At 35.0% G+C, this 21,296-nt stretch overlaps 3 protein-coding genes across 3 annotated transcripts; all 3 read left to right on the forward strand.

Moving 5' to 3' along the window:
• Nucleotides 1-362: 362 nt before the first annotated feature.
• Nucleotides 363-3,738, forward strand: LOC121768507 (replication factor C subunit 2-like). The gene is made up of 12 exons (XM_042165044.1): nucleotides 363-441; nucleotides 519-597; nucleotides 716-795; nucleotides 1,116-1,235; nucleotides 1,329-1,398; nucleotides 1,474-1,547; nucleotides 1,696-1,816; nucleotides 1,932-1,994; nucleotides 2,775-2,834; nucleotides 3,024-3,149; nucleotides 3,218-3,301; nucleotides 3,406-3,738. The coding sequence occupies exons 1-12, from the start codon at nucleotides 398-400 to the stop codon at nucleotides 3,508-3,510; spliced, it is 1,026 nt and encodes a 341-aa protein (XP_042020978.1). The 5' UTR covers nucleotides 363-397; the 3' UTR covers nucleotides 3,511-3,738.
• Nucleotides 3,739-4,513: 775 nt separating this feature from the next.
• Nucleotides 4,514-5,232, forward strand: LOC121772058. Its single transcript, XM_042169005.1, has one exon. It carries the CDS (start codon nucleotides 4,544-4,546, stop codon nucleotides 5,072-5,074), a length of 531 nt encoding a protein of 176 aa, XP_042024939.1. The 5' UTR covers nucleotides 4,514-4,543; the 3' UTR covers nucleotides 5,075-5,232.
• Nucleotides 5,233-15,419: 10,187 nt separating this feature from the next.
• Nucleotides 15,420-20,596, forward strand: LOC121770047 (metal transporter Nramp5-like). The gene is made up of 13 exons (XM_042166850.1): nucleotides 15,420-15,579; nucleotides 15,747-15,825; nucleotides 16,218-16,258; nucleotides 16,868-16,946; nucleotides 17,232-17,336; nucleotides 17,467-17,576; nucleotides 17,713-17,894; nucleotides 18,331-18,400; nucleotides 18,892-19,065; nucleotides 19,157-19,261; nucleotides 19,615-19,746; nucleotides 19,844-19,939; nucleotides 20,059-20,596. The coding sequence occupies exons 1-13, from the start codon at nucleotides 15,448-15,450 to the stop codon at nucleotides 20,389-20,391; spliced, it is 1,638 nt and encodes a 545-aa protein (XP_042022784.1). The 5' UTR covers nucleotides 15,420-15,447; the 3' UTR covers nucleotides 20,392-20,596.
• Nucleotides 20,597-21,296: the final 700 nt, after the last annotated feature.

Consider the following 21,296-nt stretch of genomic DNA (forward strand, 5'->3'; position numbering starts at 1 on the left):
ATCATAACATGCAGGAATTTTAATCTACACAAATGTGATTTTTATTAGGTATACTTACTATATTGTAGTAGTAATATTCATTTTAAATTTATTTTTCGTTTCTTCAATAGTACATTCGAAGCCAATAAAAAAAACTGAGATTTCCAAAATTGAAATCAAACTAAATCGAAATCATTAAAAAATCTAACCAATTTTTAGTTTTAATTTGATTTGAAAATTTTGACACTTTACATCAAAAATAAAAATCCAAACTACTACATCGGTAATTTCGGAGACTTCAGGGGCTGAAAGGATAATTCCAAAGAGTATGTCGTCCCAATTTTTTTACGCGGGAAAATTAAAAACCCTTTCTTTTTCTGAAGCAAAGAAAATCGATTTCACATTGCAATTTGCAGCAATGGCGCCTGTTTTACCGAGCTCCCAGCAATGGGTCGAGAAATAGTAATCAATCGATAGTGATTTGTGCCCCATGTTTTTTTCCCGGTAAATTAATTAATTTTGCATATGTGAATTGACAGTCGACCGAAGCAAGTGAAGGATGTTGCGCACCAAGAAGAGGTCGTTCGAGTTCTTACCAACACTTTGGAAACAACCAATGTACTAATTTTTTTTGTTTGTAGTGTTTTTTTCTTAATTTCTCTCTTATTAGTAGTATTTCTTTTACCACTAATTTTCCACTTCCACCTTTTCTTGTGCTGTTTGATTGAATTTTCAGTGTCCGCACATGCTATTTTATGGCCCTCCTGGCACTGGGAAAACGACTACAGCTCTTGCCATTGCTCATCAGCTTTATGGGTAATTTCAGATTTCTTGCTGTGAGCAGTATTATTTTGTTTTTACCATGTTATGAAGAGAATAGTATATATTGAATACAATATGTTTTTTTGTTAATTATTGGAGTAAATCCGTTAACTTACAATATATATCTCACAGATATTTGATGTTGTAGATTATCAGTAGTAGTGCGTTTATATATTGAGGCTTAAGAACTAGGAGAAAATGGAGACATTATGGAAATCGAAAAATAGTGTCATCTTTTCTGATGACTCACTTTTATACATCCCGTAAGATGTGAATTCTGGATTTTCCTGAACTTAACCAGTCTTTCTCTTTAGCCCTGAGTTATACAGGTCTAGAGTACTGGAGCTGAATGCTAGTGATGATCGTGGGATAAATGTTGTTCGTACGAAAATAAAAAACTTTGCCGCTGTTGCTGTTGGCTCTGCACGTCAAGGGTACTAATACTATGTTTTAGAATGTAGCATATATCTTGTCTTTCTGCGGTTGCTCCTTGATTGTCATTTTAATGCTTTTCATTCTGACTTTAGTGGTTATCCTTGCCCACCTTATAAGATCATAATTCTTGATGAGGCTGACTCGATGACTGAAGATGCCCAGGCAAGTGTGCTGGTTCTGCATGTATTGCTTTGTATTATGGGTGTTTTAGTGAATGGTTGATTTATCGCTTAACAGAATGCCTTGCGACGCACCATGGAGACATACTCAAAAGTTACAAGATTCTTCTTCATATGTAACTACATCAGCAGGTAGAGTTGTGGATCATGATATGTTATAAAAGGTTTTTTAATTCTGGGGATAGTGCTAAGTGGACATGTATCTTCGGTTACAAGTATTTCCCTGAGGTGATGCGTAGTATCCTCAGAGCTGACTTTAGGAATTATTCAATTTATACAGAATTATAGAACCCCTTGCATCTAGGTGCGCGAAATTCAGATTCAAACCACTTACAGAAGACATTATGACATCTCGCATTCTATACATCTGCAACGAAGAAGGTCTTAACTTGGATTCAGAGGTTTGATTTATCGTACTTGACATCTGATGCTTGTTTGAACAAATATTTGCTTGTGCATGTATATTGTCTTCGATCTTCTTGCTGTGACCATATTAAAATCTATGATTCACTGTAGGCTCTTTCAACCTTAAGTTCTATCTCTCAAGGTGATCTCCGCCGTGCTATAACGTATCTACAAGTAAGATATAGGAGTAGATAATATTTTCAAATTTGCTAAATGCCTGTATTTTAGTAAGTTTATATAGTTCTTTATTACTGTAAACTACACAGTACATAATTTTGCTCTGCTGTATGTTGTGGCCAAAATCTTGGGACCAATAATTTATCATTTTGCTGACATTTATGTACAGAGCATTGAGTTATAACAACTATGTAGAAGTAATGGTGATTTGAAGACATTTCCATGGGTTAGCGGCTATCAACATCATTTATGAGAGACTACTTAAACGATAGGATCAAAGTACCTGAAAATATGTCTTAACAGTCTTTGTTTCCTTATTCTAGGACTTGTTCCTGTCCCTAACAACTGGATTGTAGCTTGTTTCTAAGTAGCTTGTCCGAGTGATGGGCTCTAGGTGAGAGGCCAGAATGACATAGGGTGCTTTATTTTTGAACTCTTAGTTCGAGCTGTGAGCTCTTCTTGCTACTGAACTAGCTGCTTCCCACCCCAGGATTCCTGACCATAGACAAGGAAAATTGTTTGCCTATGATACAGCTGTTTTGGGAATATAAGCATTACGGTATGATAGATACTTTATTGGTTAGTTTGATATTACCATAGCCATTGACCCGATTACCCCCTGAAATTCTAACAAACTCGTGGGTATTAGAAAGAAAAACTATTTGTCTTGAGGAAGACTTATAATGGAGTGAGGGTGCTTGAACCTGTGCTTTGTCATTGGTATATTACATTTTTGGGAGCATTTTATCTTGGTTTTTATATTCCCCTTTTGTTCAGGGTGCTGCTCGCTTATTCGGATCCTCAATTACATCTAAGGACTTAATCAGCGTGTCTGGTGTAAGTTGCTCTCCAGAATTTGTGAATAATGGCTTCAGGATACTATCATTACATTTTGGTTGTTTGCATCTCTATAGGACATTCTTTGCATTTGTAAATATAGAAATTGTGAGGGACAAATTACCGGTTTTGAAATATTTACACCATTTTGTCTACTCAAAAACTGATTGATAGTACATCATTGGTCAGGTCATCCCTGATGATGTTGTGCAGGTCCTCTTTACCGCTTGCAGAAGTGGTGATTTCGACATGGCTGATAAGGAAGTGAAAAATGTGATTGCTGAAGGCTATCCAGCTTCTCAGATGCTTAACCATGTAGGGTTGATTCTTGATTCCACACTGTTTTTTTTAGGTGCTGAATGCTAACTCGTCCGTATTTTCAGTTGTATGATGTAGTTGTCGAATCTGATGACATACCAGATGACCAGAAAGCAAGAATATGCAAGAAATTTGGAGAGGCCGATAAGGTGAAAATGCTGGCATTTTTTGTCTGTTTCTTCTCGAGTTCTAAGTTTTAGTTTGAATGAAAAGCGAATGTGAACATGTTGCTTCTACCGTGTGGCTTTAACAGTGTCTTGTAGATGGAGCGGATGAGTATTTGCAACTGTTGGACGTGGCTAGCAATATAACGCGTGCGCTCAATAATATGCCACAAGAGTTCCCTTTCGGAAGTTAGGCGACCGTTCCTCCGGTCAGGTCTCTAGTTTTCATCTCAGCCCATGAATTCTTAAATCTAGTCAAGAAACAACTATCTGTGTATTCATGCTGAAAGATCCTACAACTTTTTCGCCAGATTTTAATGTCATAAAAGTTTAATCTACATGTTGAATATTCAAGAAAAAGAATTAATGATGGTATTAAAACCAATGCTTTTGGTTTATCTCTTATTAAGATTGAGTTTAAATTTAATTGTTCCAAATCTCCTCCAATTTCACGCATGGTTTTGATATGATTTACAGTTTTGACTAATAAATCAGTACATCATAATGAAACACAAGCATGAGACAGTAAAATCATTTTGCCTTTGCATAATCACATCTTCCTTTTCAAGATTCCATTTCATTTTTCTAAAATTGGAGCAAAAATGTCAAATTAGTTGAGACCTCATTTTCATGTACTACACCTGTATACCTCCATTTAGTTTCCTGTTACGTACGTACCTATCTATTTTTAATCATCAATTAATACATCATGTACGTAGTAGTCTCCAAAGTATTCTCAAGAAACATAAAGTGATTATATATTATCCATAAATTATATGTAACCCCCCCCCCCCCCCCCCACATAATATAAGTAGCTTCTATATGTATTTTTGTTTGACATGGATGAATATAAATAAAAGAAAATTATTGACCACATAATCACTTGACCGACAAACAAATTAGGCATGTTGAATTTATACGGTGCCAAAAGTCATGTCCAATTTATATAATTAGGTGAAGAATTTATTATTTTTCAGTAGAATTAATATCACAAATTAAAGAAAAATGATTTTTATCACACAAACTCTCTTAATTCAAATGTTAATTTGTATTTTTGTGAAGTCATACATTTCAAAAGGCCCACGTACCCCCACTTCCTACGCCTTTGATCATGCCTAGACTGATCCATTAACTCAACACACACTTCTATAAATTGATTTCCACACACAAAATTGAGTTTCCACTCTCACACAAACACACCAAGATAGTATCGAAAAAGCATACAACATGAAAAATGATGATTCCTTCAAGAAGCCCGGATCCATTCCCTTCAAATGGGAGATCCGACCCGGAGTCCCCAAGCCCCAAACACAGCCGGGTCGTCGCCTGCTTGAATCCGGATCCGAAAAGCAGCACCAGAGGAAGCAAAAGGTAGCAAGCATTCAAGAAACACCAAGAAAGCTCAAACCGCCACCAGCCGGGTTATGCTTCCAGCCCCCCATGGAGCCCCAAACCCGAACCCGCTCCATCCGATCATCACCACGCACACTATCGGATCGGATCGGGTCGCCACGCACATTGCTTCTTGCCCGACCCGACGTGGTTATCACGGCCGGGTGCTTCCCATCGCCCCGGAAACCGAAGAATGTGAAGGGGGCTAGATCCGTACCCGAATCCGATTACTATTCGGATCTTGAGGTCTCGTCGCGGTGGTCCTTTTCGAGTAGGAAAACAGTCCCAACGTCGTCTCCTTCCATCCACGGGTCATCGCCCCGACCCGTTTCCGATGCTGAATGGGCAGGATTCGGGTTATTTTAGAATCCAATGGATCATCGTTAATAACAGAAGAAGCACTATATATCGTTTGCTCAATGTGTTTTAAATATCCATGCAATCACACAATCATATACTACATCCAAGTGTGTGAAATGGAGAACAAATATTACTTAATTCATACCTTCTTGACATTTAATGCATTTTAGAAAATATATTGCAACTTGGTTGTGTACATTTCTAATGTATCTCAGAAAATACTACTGTATAATTTATATTAAAAGCCTTTATACTACACAACCCTCATTTCTACAAATGTTGTTTAATTCCATCCCAATTAAACTGGAAATGTGTTGAATACCATGACATATAAGAAGGGCAAGTGTTGAAAATCACGAATTTTAGTCTGATTCATTCTGCAACTTAAAAAAGCAAGAAAAATTATGAAATTGGAATTTGTTCTTAATTAGATGAAGTAGTATCCAATACGCATTCGATAAACCTGGACGTCACACTACAAGTTGGTTGAAGCTATTGTCTTTTCATAAACAAAACTATATGAAAGACACATAATCGATACATCATATGTAGGCAATCCTAATTTTTTGGGTTAGAACTATCAAGTTAGTTAGATAAGAACTATTCAAATTATGGTTTTACCAGCTACTTTTAATATTGCAGGTTAAAGTAAAATTTGACCAAACTTTATGATTTTTTGGAAAATTATCCCTATAAGAAATAATGACTCCCAATATTTAGCAATATCTTTATATGACCATACGTGGCCAAAGATTGGGCTTGAAAATTTGAGGTAGAGTTGGGCTGGATCAGTAAAATATTGATCCAGTAAATTGGGCTTTCTCAATGGGTCGAAAACTGTAACTACTACTTTGATGCTTTTATATTTGAATTTTGATGAAACAAATTCGATAATGACTCACAAATATATTTTTTTATATAAATCTAAGTAAATAACTAAAAATAGATTAAATATTTAAATCAGTGTAAAATGCATAGACGGCCAATGATTTTATAAATTCTATCCTATTTTTAGTGTGTTTGATACTTTGATCAATTTTAATTTAAATCAGTGTCAAATTCATAGACGGCCAATGAATCTGTGAATCTATCCTATTTTTTTAGTGTTTTTTTTAATCAATTTCAATACATGTGTATGTGTCTTTAAATTATCAATCTCATATTTTACTATTTTATACTCCCTCCGTCTCTAAAAATTTGTCACATTTTTCCATTTCCGTGCGTCCCACAATATTTGTCACATTTCAATTTTTACAATTTTTTATAGTGGATCTCATATTCCACTAACTCATTCTCTCTCACATTTTATTATAAAACTAATATACCCACAATCCACTAATTTTTTCAACTCACTTTCCATTATGTTTTTTAAAATCCATGTCCAGTCAAAGTATGACGAAATTTATGGGATGAAGAAAGTAAAAGCATAAAATATGGATGAAGATTGTGCTGAGGAAAGTCCGATACAATTGAGATTCTTTAATAAATAGCATGAAAAATAAAACAAATTATTTATTATTTGTCCAAAATAAATCTATGCATCAAAATTTGGAGAGAGAGAAAGAGAAAGAGAAAGAGAAAGAGAAATAGAGTAGACATAGTTCCAATATGATAGGAGACAAACAAAAAGATTAAACATTCGTGTCACTTCAGAAATTATGTCACGACCGCACTTTCTAAGGATAGAAAACTCGGTTGATCGTGACTAGGGGAGGATGAAAGAAGCGGTGAAGAAAGGGGAAAGAACTTTGGGACAACTGAACATAAACTTTAGATAACTGAAAATAACTCAAAATGTATCAGGGTGCAAACATGTTACAATAAACTAGGAATATCATTAATTCGGACCAACAAAACTGAAAATGAACTAGACATTTGCGGAAGCGTTCAAGAGCGAATGACACCGTGTATGGAGACACGTCGCATCCAAGTACTATTCTATCGAAGGATCTTCATCGTCTATGCTCAACACCGCCCGCCATCATCACTGCTCAACCTGCACATTTTTAAAACATATGCAGGGCTGAGTACTTGGTGTATTCAGTGGACATGTGCCAAAATATATTTTATTATCATAAAATAAAAGTTAATGTCAAGCCACTTCTGAGTGAATCTCGGGGTTTTAAGAAAAGGTCTGAGAACACTAAATCATTTTTTTCTTTTTCCTTATAAAAAACGATTTGTCGATCTATTTTCCTGGAACATATGCTGTATTTGAACTAACTCCTGGTGAAAAGAATTCACAAAACTCCTAGTGAAACGAATTCACGAAACTCCTGGTGAAACTAATTCACAAACTCCTGGTGAAACTAATTCACGAGACTCCTGGTGAACATAATTCACGAAACTCCTGGTGAAACTAATTCACAAACTGAAACTCCTGGTCTAGTAGGGACATCGCCCTTAATAGACAATTAGATAGGCAAAGTTCAAAACGAAACATGGCTTGGCATAATTTCCAAAACTTCATTTTTTTCTCATAAATCATTTCTGAAACATAAACTCATTTCTATCGGTCAAAGCCGAACTCAAATATCAACAAAGGCTAACAGCTCATAAGTACTCGTAAAACCACATAATATCACATAACTAAATAACACCACTTTCACTTAAAGTAAATAATTGTAAGCATACTGGCAAGATATTTTCACTTACTGGGAACGTAAACAACTGAAAGCATACTTTAAAGCTATTTTTCTGAATTCTTAAAGAAAGCCCACGTAAAATACTTCCCGTAAAAACTGCAACTTTAACAGAAAGCCCACAAAATACTTTTCATAAAAGCTGTAAACATACTTTAAACTGAAAGCTCACTAAAATACTTTAGTTCGAAATCCAACAATATACTTTTCGTAAAAACTGTATAGTAACTAGAAAGCCCACAAAATACTTTTCATAAAAACTGTAAACATACTTTAAACTGAAAGCTCACTAAAATACTTTAGTTCGAAAGCCAGCAATATACTTTTCGTAAAAACTGTATAGTAACTAGAAAGCCCACAAAATACTTTTCATAAAAATTGTAAACATATTTTAAACTAAGAGCTCACTAAAATACTTTAGTTCGAAAGCCAACAATATACTTTTCGTAAAAACTGTATAGTAACTAGAAAGCCCACCTCGTTCGTTTAAACTCCTTAACTTGAATTCTCATCACTCCGCCCTTAACTCGTGAATAACCTTTTTAAAACAACACAACTTACTAACAAAACTTAAGAAAATTCTTATACTTTTAATTAGAATGCATGCCCTAAATAATCATGGCCCAAGAACTTAATTAGAATTCTTGAACAAGAACAAATTAACAGCTCAAGCTCCCTCATAAATTAATTCCGTCCGGCTCAACTGCTCTTCTCCATCTTTAATTTATTTCGGCCTAAAGATCAGTTCAACTTGCAGCAACTTAAAACTCTCGGCATAAAATAAGATGTGCGACTAATGATCTAAGAGTATGAATTAATTAGAATAAGATATACAAATAAAGAAAATATGTATGAGTAAAGATGTTTATTGAAAGCGTTATGCAAGTCATTAATCCAAATAAAAGACAAATTAATATATAAATTTAATAGCCTAGTTTATAAAAAATTAATTTGAAAAAAATATGTGGAATATTAAACATATCCACATTAAATATATGAATAATTTAAATCATATAAATTTAAAACTTCTTTGAGAAGTCAAGTTAGAAAATTTGTATTATCCAATAATCACATTTTAGTTGACTGTTTATTTCTTTCTTTTAATTTCAGACCATAACATAACTTGATATACATTGCCAAAGACTAAATGATTTTTTTATATTGGAAAGAATAAATTTCTTACTTCCCGCCACATATACGTATAAAAAGTAAATTACTACTATCACTTAAAATAACGATAATATTTTATGCATCTTGTTTGTTTTGAATAATGTGAGAATTTACACTACTCTTTATATTAAGAAGTTATACAAACTTTATATGTTAGATTTAATTTTAAATATATATAATGTCATCTTATTCCTTAGTTTAATCTATAAACTTAGTAGTATTGTTTAATTAGAGGTGAATTAAAATATAAGAACTAAAAACTTTAATTGAGTAAATATAGGATGGAAATTGTAAGCATTACATATATGTGTTGTCGTTTAGCTTGTGAATTAATTCGGAGAAAAAATATTGCAATAAATGATTAAATCTCAATTTTAATCTAAATAAATGGAAGACAAACTAAACTCTCTAGCACAATTCCAATTTAACTTAAATATAAGTCTAATTAATATAGAAATTTAATAACTTAATTATAATTTTTTTTAATGGTAGTGCACTATTTAAATGTGTTTTAAAACATTTTCAAGAAGTTAGCATTTTATTAGGCTATTATTTGTCATATTGTTTTTATCTTAAAAAATTATTTTTGAATAGAAGACACCTCATATTTCCATTTCTCTCCAAAAATAGCATTAAAGACTTTTCATCAAACTTAGATGTTAGGATAGATTTCACATCCCCAATTTCAATTTCCAAACCAAAATCCCTAATTGAGAAAAGAAGCAGCGGTTCCTTCTTCTTCACTGTCCGTCCGCCGTCAATCGGGTCACCGAAGCTTCGCCGGTGTCCTCTGTTAATCGCTCACTCTCCAGCCGGCGACTGCTCTTCCTCCGCAGCTCTCCCTACTTTGCACCTCTCGACCGGCGGTGTTGCTGCCGTCACCGGCGTGCGACGACACACCGTCGGTCGTCTCTCTCTCAAGCTCCCCGTCAACATCTAGCTCTCTTTCAAGGTCTCGGTGATTCAACGCCACTGCCGCCCTTCACGACGAAATTCCAAGAAACAGCCTCATGGCGATTTTTATCCGCCATTTGTACCTCGAAAAAAAAGTTTCCAGAGAGGGGAAAGACGCGACAAGCTGTCGCGTGTTTTAACTAAACACGCTTGAAGCTCTCGCGTGTTTAATTAAGCACGCATCAGGCTCTCGCGTGTATATGTAACACGCGACACGCTCTCGCGTCTTTAAGCAAACACGCGACACGCTCTCGCGTGTTTCCCTTGAATTACAAAGTCGGTCCAGAAGGCAGAAACCTCACTTTCGACCTCACTTCCACCTCGCTCATTCTCTCCCTCTCAGCGACGGCCAACGTCTCTAGCCGGCGAAAATCGAAGTGAATTCGATATTTTGATGCTCTAATTCCTAATTTAAGTGGTGCTAGGTAATTTTTGACTATTAATTTCAATTATCATTGCTATATGTTAGTTAGGTATAGATTTAGGGTTTATGGCATTGAACTTGGTATTGAATTTTCAGTTTTAATTTTGTTCAATATTTATTTAAGTATGTTGAATTTATAGTATATGATGTTATGTCGTACTTATTTTGCAGGTTTAATGGTGTTTGTGAGTTTATACTGGGATGAGAAAATTAGTTAGCTCCCAGGTTTGGGTGTTGCTTATGATCCCCCTCGTGCAAAATCATTTATTATATTGAATGAAAAGATATCTTATTATCAGCTTGTTTCAATGATATGTGAAAAAATTGGAATTGAGTTGGATGCACATACGATTGATTTAACATGGAGGCATCCTGTGGTTTTTAGTGGAGTAGTGAATTATATAGCTACACCAGTGGATGATAATTTGTTGGAGTATATGTTTGCTGAAAATCCACGTCAAATTGAACTTTTTATTGAATATACTCCTGTTACCACTGCGTTGCAATTTGAACCTCCTATCAATCATCATGATGTTGGAACGTCTAGGAGAGATGCTTATCCTAGTTTTGATGTCGGGACATCTAGGAGAGCTAAATATCGGATTAGGAGAGCTAACATATACCAATAAACCCACCTAAAATATACCAATAAACCCCATGAACCCTAACTATTATACCCACCTAAAATATACCAATAAAAATCGAAAGTAAGGGTTGAAAGTTACCTAACAACACTTCAAATTGGAATAGGAGAGCTAAATATCGGATTAGGCTTCGAATTTCGCCGATTTTTGGAAGAATTTCACCGATTTTCGCCGATTTTCGCTGCTGCTTCGCGTTTTGTGGTATGTTCTGCCTTCTGGACGGATTTTGTGAATCAAGGGACACACGCGAGAGCGTGTCGCGTCTTTACTTTAAACACGCGAGAGGAAGGCACGTCTCTCCTTTAATACACGCGAGAGGAATATGCGTGTTTTATTTAAACACGCGAGAGGAAGACGCGTCTCTCCTTTAATACACGCGAGAGGAATATGCGTGTTTTATTTAAACACGCATTAGGCTAATGCGTCTATACTTTTAAAACACGCGACAGCTTCTCGCGTCTTTCCTATGTCTGGAAACTTCTTTTTTCAGGGTACAAATGGCGGATAAATTTTGCCATGACGTCCTTTCTTGGAATTTAACCCGCCCTTCACCTTGCGTCGGCGTCCTGGGGTCATCTCCACCGTCAGCTCTCCCACAAAATCCATTTCCCCTCAATCAACAATTAGAGGGATCATCGCCTCCATCGTTCTCCTCCATTTCATTCTCCCAATTTTCCCCAAAATCTGAAAATCACGCCACCTCATTTCTCCTCTATCCCCAAAATTGGAATTTGCAGCCCTCTCTACTTTCTCTCTCTCTCGGACTGTGCTCCACGTCGAACCCATTTCGTCTTACTTTCCTGACGGGGTCGGCGCTGCGGCCGCCGCCTTCTCTCCCTCGCAGCATTGCCGGCGCTGTTCTCGGCACCCGATGCCAGCGCCACTGATCGAAACTGCCACGGCGCTGCCCCGCCTGTCGGGTTCGGGCGAGAGCAACCCCTTCTCGGCCTCTTCCCCTGCCGCTGCAGCTTCCGCCTCACTGCTCGTTGCTGCCAGTTGCACAGGCGGACAGCCGCTGTGGGAGCTGTTCAGCCAGGAAAACCTGCTGCCCCGTGGAGTCCCCGCGGCTGCCCTCGTGGCCTCGCCATCGCCGGTGGACTCCGAGGCAGCCCCTCGGCCTTAAAGCTAAGTTCTTTAATTCTCATTGCTTAGGCTACTTTGTTGAGTCCTAGAGGCAGTTAGTGTGAGGTGTGACTATTTGGTGTTGGGAGAGGCTTAGATTATCTTCCTCCGTGACACTCACCCAACCCCAATCAACTTTTTAATAAAATATTCATTTCTCTATCCTCCACATACACAACTCTCCCCCAATTCAACCCCCATCAACTTTTTTTACTTCCATCAGTGACCCCAACCCAACCCAATTAAATATTTTCTTTTTCATATATTGTATATTAATATTTTAATTTATAGTTAATTTATATATATTAAATAATGTCTAAAAATTATAATAAAAAATATATGATTCAAATTTAAAACAGAAAATATTAGCTATTCAAATTTAAAACAGAAAATATTAGCTATTCAAAAAATTGGGAGTTTGGGAAAAAAGGACTATAGTCTGGATAATTTGGATCCATGAAACCAAATTTATCAAAACAAGAATGAAAATAAAGTTAGTTTGTCTGTGAAGAGTTTTGCAATGCTTAGTGGGATATATATAGAAAAAATGAAGCACAATAAAATAAGTAGCAAATAATAAAGAAATAAAAAATAATAATAATTAATCATAATAAAATGAACTAGTTCACGTGAATTTTTCAAAAGAGGGGCTCACATGAATGTTTGGAAGAATAATTCACATGAGTTTTGAAATGATATATAAAGACAAAATAATAATAATTAAATAAATTAAATTAATAACTAAAATAAATTAATTCAAATGGCTTTTTTGGAATAACGTTTCACAATGAGTATTGGAAGGATATATGGATAAGTATAATAATAATTGAATAAAACAAATTCATAACTAAAATTAATAAAAAAATAAAAAATTAATTTAGTGTAAAATGTTCAAGATTAAACTAGTGACCAAATTTGTACAACTAGTGATAAAATAAATCAATAAATAAAAGTAAAGAAATAAAAAAAGTAATCAATATTGTCCAATAGGAGAAAGACATGCGTCAATGACACCCACTTTTTACTTGGGCCGGCTGGGTGACAATGGAAGAAAGGGTTGGGTTGGGTTTTTTTTGTTTAGAATTATTTTTAATTGCATCTTTTTTGTCTTATGTGGGTGACCTTCTCTCCATGGTCACCGATGGAGATGGTCTTAGTGCTTGGTTTTGAATTCTTGAAAGTTCACTAGGATGTACTCACTTTCTAGTCTAAGTTTGCTCAAGCTTAGTTTGGTTAAGATCTCTCTTTATTAGATACTTAACCCATACTTGCTACTGCAATGAGACTTCTACAGCTATGATTCTATGTTCTTGAGCCAAGTATGATGTCCGAAATAATGCAGAGAGGGTGCTAGTGTATTACCTCATTCTCGGTGACTCCTTCGAACGCAGGACTGCCCTTAAGCTCGCCGCCACTCCTTCCTCTCTTGCTGCACTTCTTGTGATTTTTATAGAGAAGTGTGAGGAAGGAGGTGGTGATGGGCTGATATTTATAGTCAAAAGTGTGTACTCGTGGGAAATTAATGGAGCTGCTATATTACTTTGTTCTCTTCTTGCAGCAAATCCTCTTTATTATGATTCTGCAACAAACTTTAACTGAAAGTTGGCTCCATATGGGTAACTTGTACTTAGTTAATAAATGGGATTGTTTGTCGTGGCAGGTGCAGGTTTTGACTTGCTCTCTTTGGTGACTCTTTGGTCTCCTATTGTTAAATAGGGGCTAGTTCTTTCCAACTAATAGTAGTTCTTTAATTTCTTATGCCTTTATCCAAGGAGACTTGTTTTTATCTTGCAGGTGGGGAAGATGACTTGGCTGCCACGTTGCTGTCGGAGACATGGGCTCGCTGCCCCGGGCTGATCGGACATGGGCCGTGGTTTGGGCTTCGAAATGGCTGATCTTCTAGTTATTGGGCCGAGCATAAAAGAATTTGGGCTCAAGACTTGTACTTTACCATTATGGACTTGATTGCTTATTTGGACTTAAATTCTTTTGTACTAAACGAAATTTGAAAATCTTCTTGATTGAATGTAAACATTCAATGTCTCTTTAATCGTTTTTAAAGTTTGTTCGATACATTTTTTTTCTAGTCATTCAACGCCCTTTTGAGAATAGTTAAGATGTCAAAAAGTCGGGGTGTTACAAATTATTTAATTAACATACCAAAAATATAACTCAATTCATCGTGATAATCAAACAAATGGTCCAAATCAGCAGTGTCATCAGACTCATCACCATCAGAATTGAGGTAGTCCTAATTCATGCCGCTTGGAAATAAAATATAATTTCAATTGATTATTATTTTCAAGAAGATTATCCAAATCTGAAATTTAGTAATTTGTTTATATGTATTTACAAGTAATGCATAGATTATTAAATAGAGGCCTGAAATGTATTTTTAACTAGTATTTACCAGTCTCACAATTGGTATGTTTCGTGCCATCTTAGCTACTCTATTTAATTTTCTGCAGATGCTGTTAAGTACATGAGTTTTTGAGTAATCATGTGTTAACCAGTTAATATAACACACACAATACACATATAGTACTACAGACAACATACAATCACTTAATATTTAAATAAATTTAAAATGAGATGGACCTACCAACTAAAAAAAGAAGAATAAGACCTTATAATATGTTTTCATTTTGAGTTTGGGTGTCATTACTAATGTGACAACCCAAAATAAGAGACATCACTCTACCTGCCACCCTTTGTTAATTAGATTCGGCAAGTTTCATGGCACATTTCGAGTTTGATCACGATTTTGATTTTTTCTTGAGAATCGGATATGTAATGTTAAAGTATAAGAACATTGTCCAACCAATCGCATTTACAGGAACATCCATAATATAGGTCGACGCCTTTGTTGATGATTTAAAACGATGTTAAGGAAAAAAGTAGTTAGTTTAATAAAACAATACTATCATTTTGAAGCTTGCAAATTAAAAAGATAACGCAAATGAAAACATTGAAAAAAATTAAAATTTTGTGATTTACTACTCCGTTTTCAAATTTCATATATAGCATGACCAAAATTTGACAAAAATTTAATTGATTATTACCAGTATCACTTCTTAAAAACATGGAAAAACCATGGGGGCCCTTGCGCCCTAGGCGGCTCGAGCCAAACCCCGAATTCAGCGAGCATGGGCGGATGGGTAACGGGTCAGCCTATGAACCGGTGCTGCTCATGCTCTAATATTACTAATTTAATTAATACTAGTAATGTCTTTTTTTGTGACGAATTCCAGAATACAGTATTATTTTAGTGACGAGAAAACAAAGGTAGCTATGAATAAAATTAGAGGTTCTTCTTGGGAAAGGCAATATACAAGATTCTTCCAATATAAATAAAGGGAGGGAAAATATTATCATACACAAACAAACAGCTACATAAAAAATACCCACATTAATTGCAATAATATGGCAAGCTTGCAGCAGGGGAGTGGCGGTGGGAACAGCAACCGTGTCGTTGCAGTGGCTGAGACACCGCCTCCCGCCGGTGATTGGGCGGCCGGAAATAAAGAATTTGGTCAGGAAGAAGAGGTGCAACAGGTACACATATTAAACTATAGGGAGTATTTCTCAGTGATAATTACGGCTTTTTATTCCACTTTACAAAATCGTTTGATAAAATTCTTGTTTTTTTTTCATCAAAAATGAAAAATTATAATTGTACATTTGGTTTTTTAAATGAAATGTTGATTTTTGTGTTTGTGCAGAAACCAGGATGGAAAAAATTCTTGCAGCATGTTGGCCCTGGTTTCTTGGTCTCACTAGCTTACCTTGATCCTGGAAATTGTAAGCTCCCTTGGGCAAACTGATAGAAAAATCACAAAGTTTGGTTAAATTATGACCCGTCGTAGAATTTTAATATTAGTTGGAAATATCACGAAATTTGAATTTGTTATCAATAGTTCCTATAACAAAAAAAACGTGAATACATGACATCGTTTAACTCATTGGTCGTGACGTTAACGTATGATTTGACGAATGTCATATTAGATGGAGTACAATTTTACTAGTAAAACAAATCCATCATGAAATAATTGGCAACAAATCCAAACGTCATTGTTTTATTGTTGACGTTTGCATTATAAAATGAACTAGAATTATTGATTAAACTTCATGATTTTTTTAGCAATTTAGCATACATATTTGTGGCACTAACGGTGTGAATATCTTAAATGCAGTGGAAACTGATTTGCAAGCGGGAGCAAACCACGGCTATGAAGTAATTAACTTACTAATATACACTTTTATTGATTTCACATGTTCTCAGTATTTACTTTAATGTAAACTAGTCATATTCCAACTAAGTTGAGTCATACATATTTTTTTGGGATATCCAAATTAAGTTAAGTGAGTTATTTTCTTTTTTGATAAAAAAGCAAACATTCAATCACTCATACTTTATTCTATCACCTACTTAATTCTCACTTATCTCTTCTACGTTATTGATATGATACGTATGTGTTTGTGGATTAAAGCAGAGTCTCAATCCAATTTTCATGTTGTGATGAACTACAAACTGCAGTTGTGAATTTAAAATTTTGGCTTTCATAATCACTATTTTCACCGAAAATTGGCATTGCAGGACAACTGTAAATTGCAAATTGCAGAAAAGTTAACCTTTTAAATTCCAAAAATTTGAATGTTATGAGATTCTTTCGACAATTAGTCCAAAGTATTTGCTTTCCAAACAAAAAGATGAACTTAGACATGAAAACAATTTTTTTTAAGGTTTGTTATTTGTTGTCCTAAAATGAATTCTAGCAAAATGATGTGTACATGTATTAGAAATGAAATCAGTTTTCTCATATTTATATATGTATATTTGCAGTTGTTGTGGGTGATCCTAATTGGTTTGGTGTTTGCCCTCATCATTCAATCACTTGCAGCAAATCTAGGAGTCAGCACCGGTACGCATACATTTATTATACGTACATGCATTTATTTAATGTTTGTATACCAATAACTATGATAAATTTCTCTGTTTTGGCCTATTTATGGAAATTAATATATACCTATTTATGATACATTTCTAAAATGAGCATAAATTTTCACTAATAATATCTCAATATTTTTTTTTCTCTCTCTATATATTTCAGTCTTACTTTATTAATTTTATTTATATTAAAACGTTTATTGTCCAATACCAAAACATTTTTTCATGGACAAGATATGATTAATATAAACATATGTAGGCAAACATTTGGCGGAGCATTGCAAGGCAGAGTATCCAATATTCGTCAAATATTGTTTGTGGATTTTGGCTGAGCTCGCCGTCATCGCTGCTGACATCCCAGAGGGTATATATATACATTTTGTCTATGAAAATCTCTTTGTTCTCACATAAAAAATTATTTATTTTATTAATATATTTAGGTTAATTTTTATCTTAAAAAATATTATTAACATAAGTGAGTTTCGATTTGATAGTGATTGGGACGGCATTTGCACTTAACATATTGTTTAAGATACCAGTGTGGGTTGGGGTTCTCTGCACCGGGTGCAGCACTCTACTCTTGCTCACCCTACAAAGATATGGCGTAAGTCTTCAATTTATATGAGAAGAAAAAACAGGAGAGGCCTAGTAATTATTATGTTCTCATGATTAATAATTATATACTATTTCTAAACGAATAAATTTTTATTTGTTACAATATAAAAATGAAAAAAAAACAGGTGAGGAAGCTGGAATTGTTGATTGCCATATTAGTATTCATAATGGCAGCATGCTTTTTTGGAGAATTAAGCTATGTGCAGCCCCCAGCTAAAGAAGTTATGAAAGGAATGTTTGTGCCTAAGTTGAGCGGCCAAGGCGCCACCGGTGACGCCATCGCTCTGCTTGGTGCCCTCGTTATGCCGTATGTTACTTTCTATTTCCTTATATATGGTCACAAATTTTGTTAGGAAATAAACACGCAAGTAATCGTGAAGATTAATAAATAAACACATGAATTGTTTATTAATCTACATTTGAATTGATAGATTTCACTATAATTTTTTGGAATAACTTATAAAGACAGAATAGTATATACAGGCTAGTCATTAGCCCTAATCCTACTAATAATAGAAATTGACGTGATCGTGGACTAATTTACTCTCTGACGCGTTGACATGTGTTTTTGATATTGTCAAATAACAAAAATATATCACAATGTCATACTTCAATCATTGAAAAAATTAGGCAAGCTTAGTTGGCAGTAGAGGTTGGGAATATTGGTCCAGTTAATCAAAACAAAATCACAAGCATTTTAGTTGCGAATTCTTTTTTATTGATAAAATATTTTCATACTGCAGGCACAATCTTTTTCTTCATTCTGCTTTAGTACTATCGAGAAAGATACCTAACTCCGTTCGTGGAATCAATGTAAGTATATATAGGTTAATAGTTATTTAAAAATTTGATCAAAATTTAGTCAAAATTTGATCCGTTGATAAGATTTTAAAATGAAAAATTAAATCACAATGTTTCATTAATGTGCAATATCTCATCTGTGTATAAAAATTAAGTTTTTTAAGATGTTCAAAACACCGTCGTTTCATAAAAATAAGTATTTTTTTTTCATATTTAACGATACATCATTTTGAGCAACATTTTATATATGGATTAAACAATTGAGATCATATATATAAAAAAATTAATAATCTAAATTCAAATCTTATAGACTTAGCAAAATATGACAAACTTCATGATTTATATTATTGTGGTACCACATCTACTAATTTTTTCCATCAATGTTTCTTCACAATTTTTAAAACTTGCACCAAGTCAAAGTAAGACATTTAAATTGTGGATGATGGAGTGTTTAAATGTCACTAATTGTTAGATAATTAGTTAATATTGTATTTCTATTTCAGGATGCTTGTCGATACTTCTTGATCGAGAGTGGATTTGCCCTTTTTGTAGCATTTTTGATAAATGTGGCAGTTATATCTGTGTCGGGAACTGTTTGCTTAGCAGATGATCTCTCAAATGAAAACTCAGATAATTGCAGCGACTTGACACTTAATTCCGCATCGTTCCTCCTCAAGGTTAATTAATTCTCAATATTCATAAGTAAAACCCACCTATATCGTACATGGATAATATATCTAATTCCATTTTTTACTTGATCTTTTCTAGAATGTTTTGGGGAAATCAAGTTCTATCGTTTATGCGATTGCATTGCTGGCCTCGGGCCAAAGCTCCGCTATCACCGGCACCTATGCAGGACAATTCATCATGCAGGTATGATGTGAGACAACTAAAGTTAAATTGTCGGAAAAATCACGAAGTTTGGTACGTTCGTACCACAACTTTAAAACTCATCCAGAAAAACCACGTATAGTTTTGATTTGTTCTGCAATTTTTTGGTGAAATTGTATTTGATATAACAACACAACTAGTTATTTGAATGTGTCGTATATTCATAAAGAAAACGACCGTGTTTGATTAAAAAAGTCAACAATATATTATACTGAGGTAATGAAATATTTTGCTACGGGATTAGTTACGAGCCAATCCAAACTTGTGATTTTTAGCTAATTTTTAAATGGGACGTACCAGAATTGGTCTAAACTGCTTCATGGTTTTTTTTATAGGGTTTCTTGGAACTTAGGATGAAGAAATGGATAAGAAATTTGATGACAAGGTGCATTGCAATAACCCCAAGTCTAATAGTGTCTATAATTGGAGGATCTTCAGGAGCTGGTCGACTCATCATTATTGCATCGGTTTGTACTACATAATCCTCACTCAAAAATGGAATATAATTCATCCAAAGTAACAAATTAAATGTAATTATTACTTATAGAATTCAATTTATTACAGATGATATTATCGTTCGAGCTTCCTTTCGCTCTAATCCCACTTCTTAAGTTCAGCACGAGCGCCACCAAGATGGGACCTCACAAGAACTCTATCTACGTAAGTGAATCTAGACTGTTAGATCATATCTTTATTAAGGATGTCTGATGGTTACCTACTCCATTGAGATGAGTTCTTTTGTAATACTAGTACTAATTATTGTGTACGTGCTCATGCAGATTATCGTGTTTTCATGGATCCTAGGGCTGGGGATCATAGGCATCAACATCTATTATTTGAGCACTGCATTTGTGGGTTGGCTTATTAGCAATGACTTGCCGAAAGTGGGGAATGTGTTCATTGGAATCGTAGTGTTTCCTCTTATGGCAATCTATATTATCTCCGTCATCTATCTCATGTTTCGAAAGGATAGGGTTGTGACATTCATCGACCCCACCAAGTCGGACGTGATTGCCCAAGCCGGTCGAATGGAAAATGGGCATCAAGGAGGAGTTGAGATGCAGAATCCACCATATAGAGAGGATCTAGCCGATATCCCATTGCCCAACTAGACATCTTCTGATGCTAGTGCTTGTGCTTCGTTATCGCTCTTTTAATCAACAACATATAGAGAGAGATAATGTTCATGTTTGAAAAGGTTGTAGTATAAATGAAGTGGTGTGATTCATATTAGTTTAATGTTTTATGTTCCAATATTTGGGCTCCTTTCATGTGTAAAACACAGTTCGATTGAATAAGAAAGGCAAAGTTTTGTTGTTTAATTTATTAAATTTTGGTATTATAGTATGCTCACTTGTACTTACATATACTCCTATATAAATCCTTTCATCAGATCCTCGTGTTTTAGTGTTTTCATAATTGAATTTCTTGTAATCAGGAATTGAGACGTGGTTTCATGAATAAAGTTGTTCCATTGACGGCAAGTCATTCGAACGTTCTTTAGGCCATCCACAATAGGAATAGCCAAGCAATAGCCCAGCCATAGCCTAGCCACTGCCACATCATCAGCACTAACAATCCTTCTGCCACATCATCAAAACAAGCAAGTAGTCCAGCAATAGCCCAGCCATAGTAGCCTAGCCACATACTATCCACATCACTATTAACAAATATGTACAAAATGAAATAATTAACAATCACACAATATACGGAATTAAATTTACGACACAAAAACGAAAAAATTCACTAATATTAATAAAATTTAAAAAGTACATTAATTAAAAAAAATTACATAATTAAAAAAAAAACTAACGTCGTGCAGTCCTCCGCGCCCATAACTCTTCAATTAAATCCTTTTGGAGTTGAATATGAGCCTCCGTTTGGCGCATGTCGGCATGTGCTTAGAGGCGGCCGTCTTCATCGTGGGGTACCCTACTCCGTACGTTAGGGGCGGCAACGCCGTGGCTTGGACCAGCTTCATTATCGCCGTTGGCCCAATCAGTCAGTTGTCCACCTT

The sequence above is a fragment of the Salvia splendens genome, chromosome 2 (genome assembly GCF_004379255.2).
Source record: "Salvia splendens isolate huo1 chromosome 2, SspV2, whole genome shotgun sequence".
Classification (NCBI taxonomy): Eukaryota; Viridiplantae; Streptophyta; class Magnoliopsida; order Lamiales; family Lamiaceae; genus Salvia; species Salvia splendens.

What these genes read in the sequence shown, in the direction of transcription:
- LOC121768507 (XM_042165044.1), top strand. Translation starts at nt 398, where the DNA reads ATGGCGCCTGTTTTACCGAGCTCCCAGCAATGGGTCGAGAAATA. An exon ending in CAGCAATGGGTCGAGAAATA is followed by an intron (nt 442 to 518) that starts GTAATCAATCGA and finishes GTGAATTGACAG; the next exon opens with TCGACCGAAGCAAGTGAAGG. An exon ending in ATTGCTCATCAGCTTTATGG is followed by an intron (nt 796 to 1,115) that starts GTAATTTCAGAT and finishes CTTTCTCTTTAG; the next exon opens with CCCTGAGTTATACAGGTCTA.
- LOC121772058 (XM_042169005.1), top strand. Translation starts at nt 4,544, where the DNA reads ATGAAAAATGATGATTCCTTCAAGAAGCCCGGATCCATTCCCTTCAAA.
- LOC121770047 (XM_042166850.1), top strand. Translation starts at nt 15,448, where the DNA reads ATGGCAAGCTTGCAGCAGGGGAGTGGCGGTGGGAACAGCAACCGTGTC. An exon ending in TTACCTTGATCCTGGAAATT is followed by an intron (nt 15,826 to 16,217) that starts GTAAGCTCCCTT and finishes TCTTAAATGCAG; the next exon opens with TGGAAACTGATTTGCAAGCG. An exon ending in CAGGACAATTCATCATGCAG is followed by an intron (nt 19,262 to 19,614) that starts GTATGATGTGAG and finishes TTTTTTTTATAG; the next exon opens with GGTTTCTTGGAACTTAGGAT.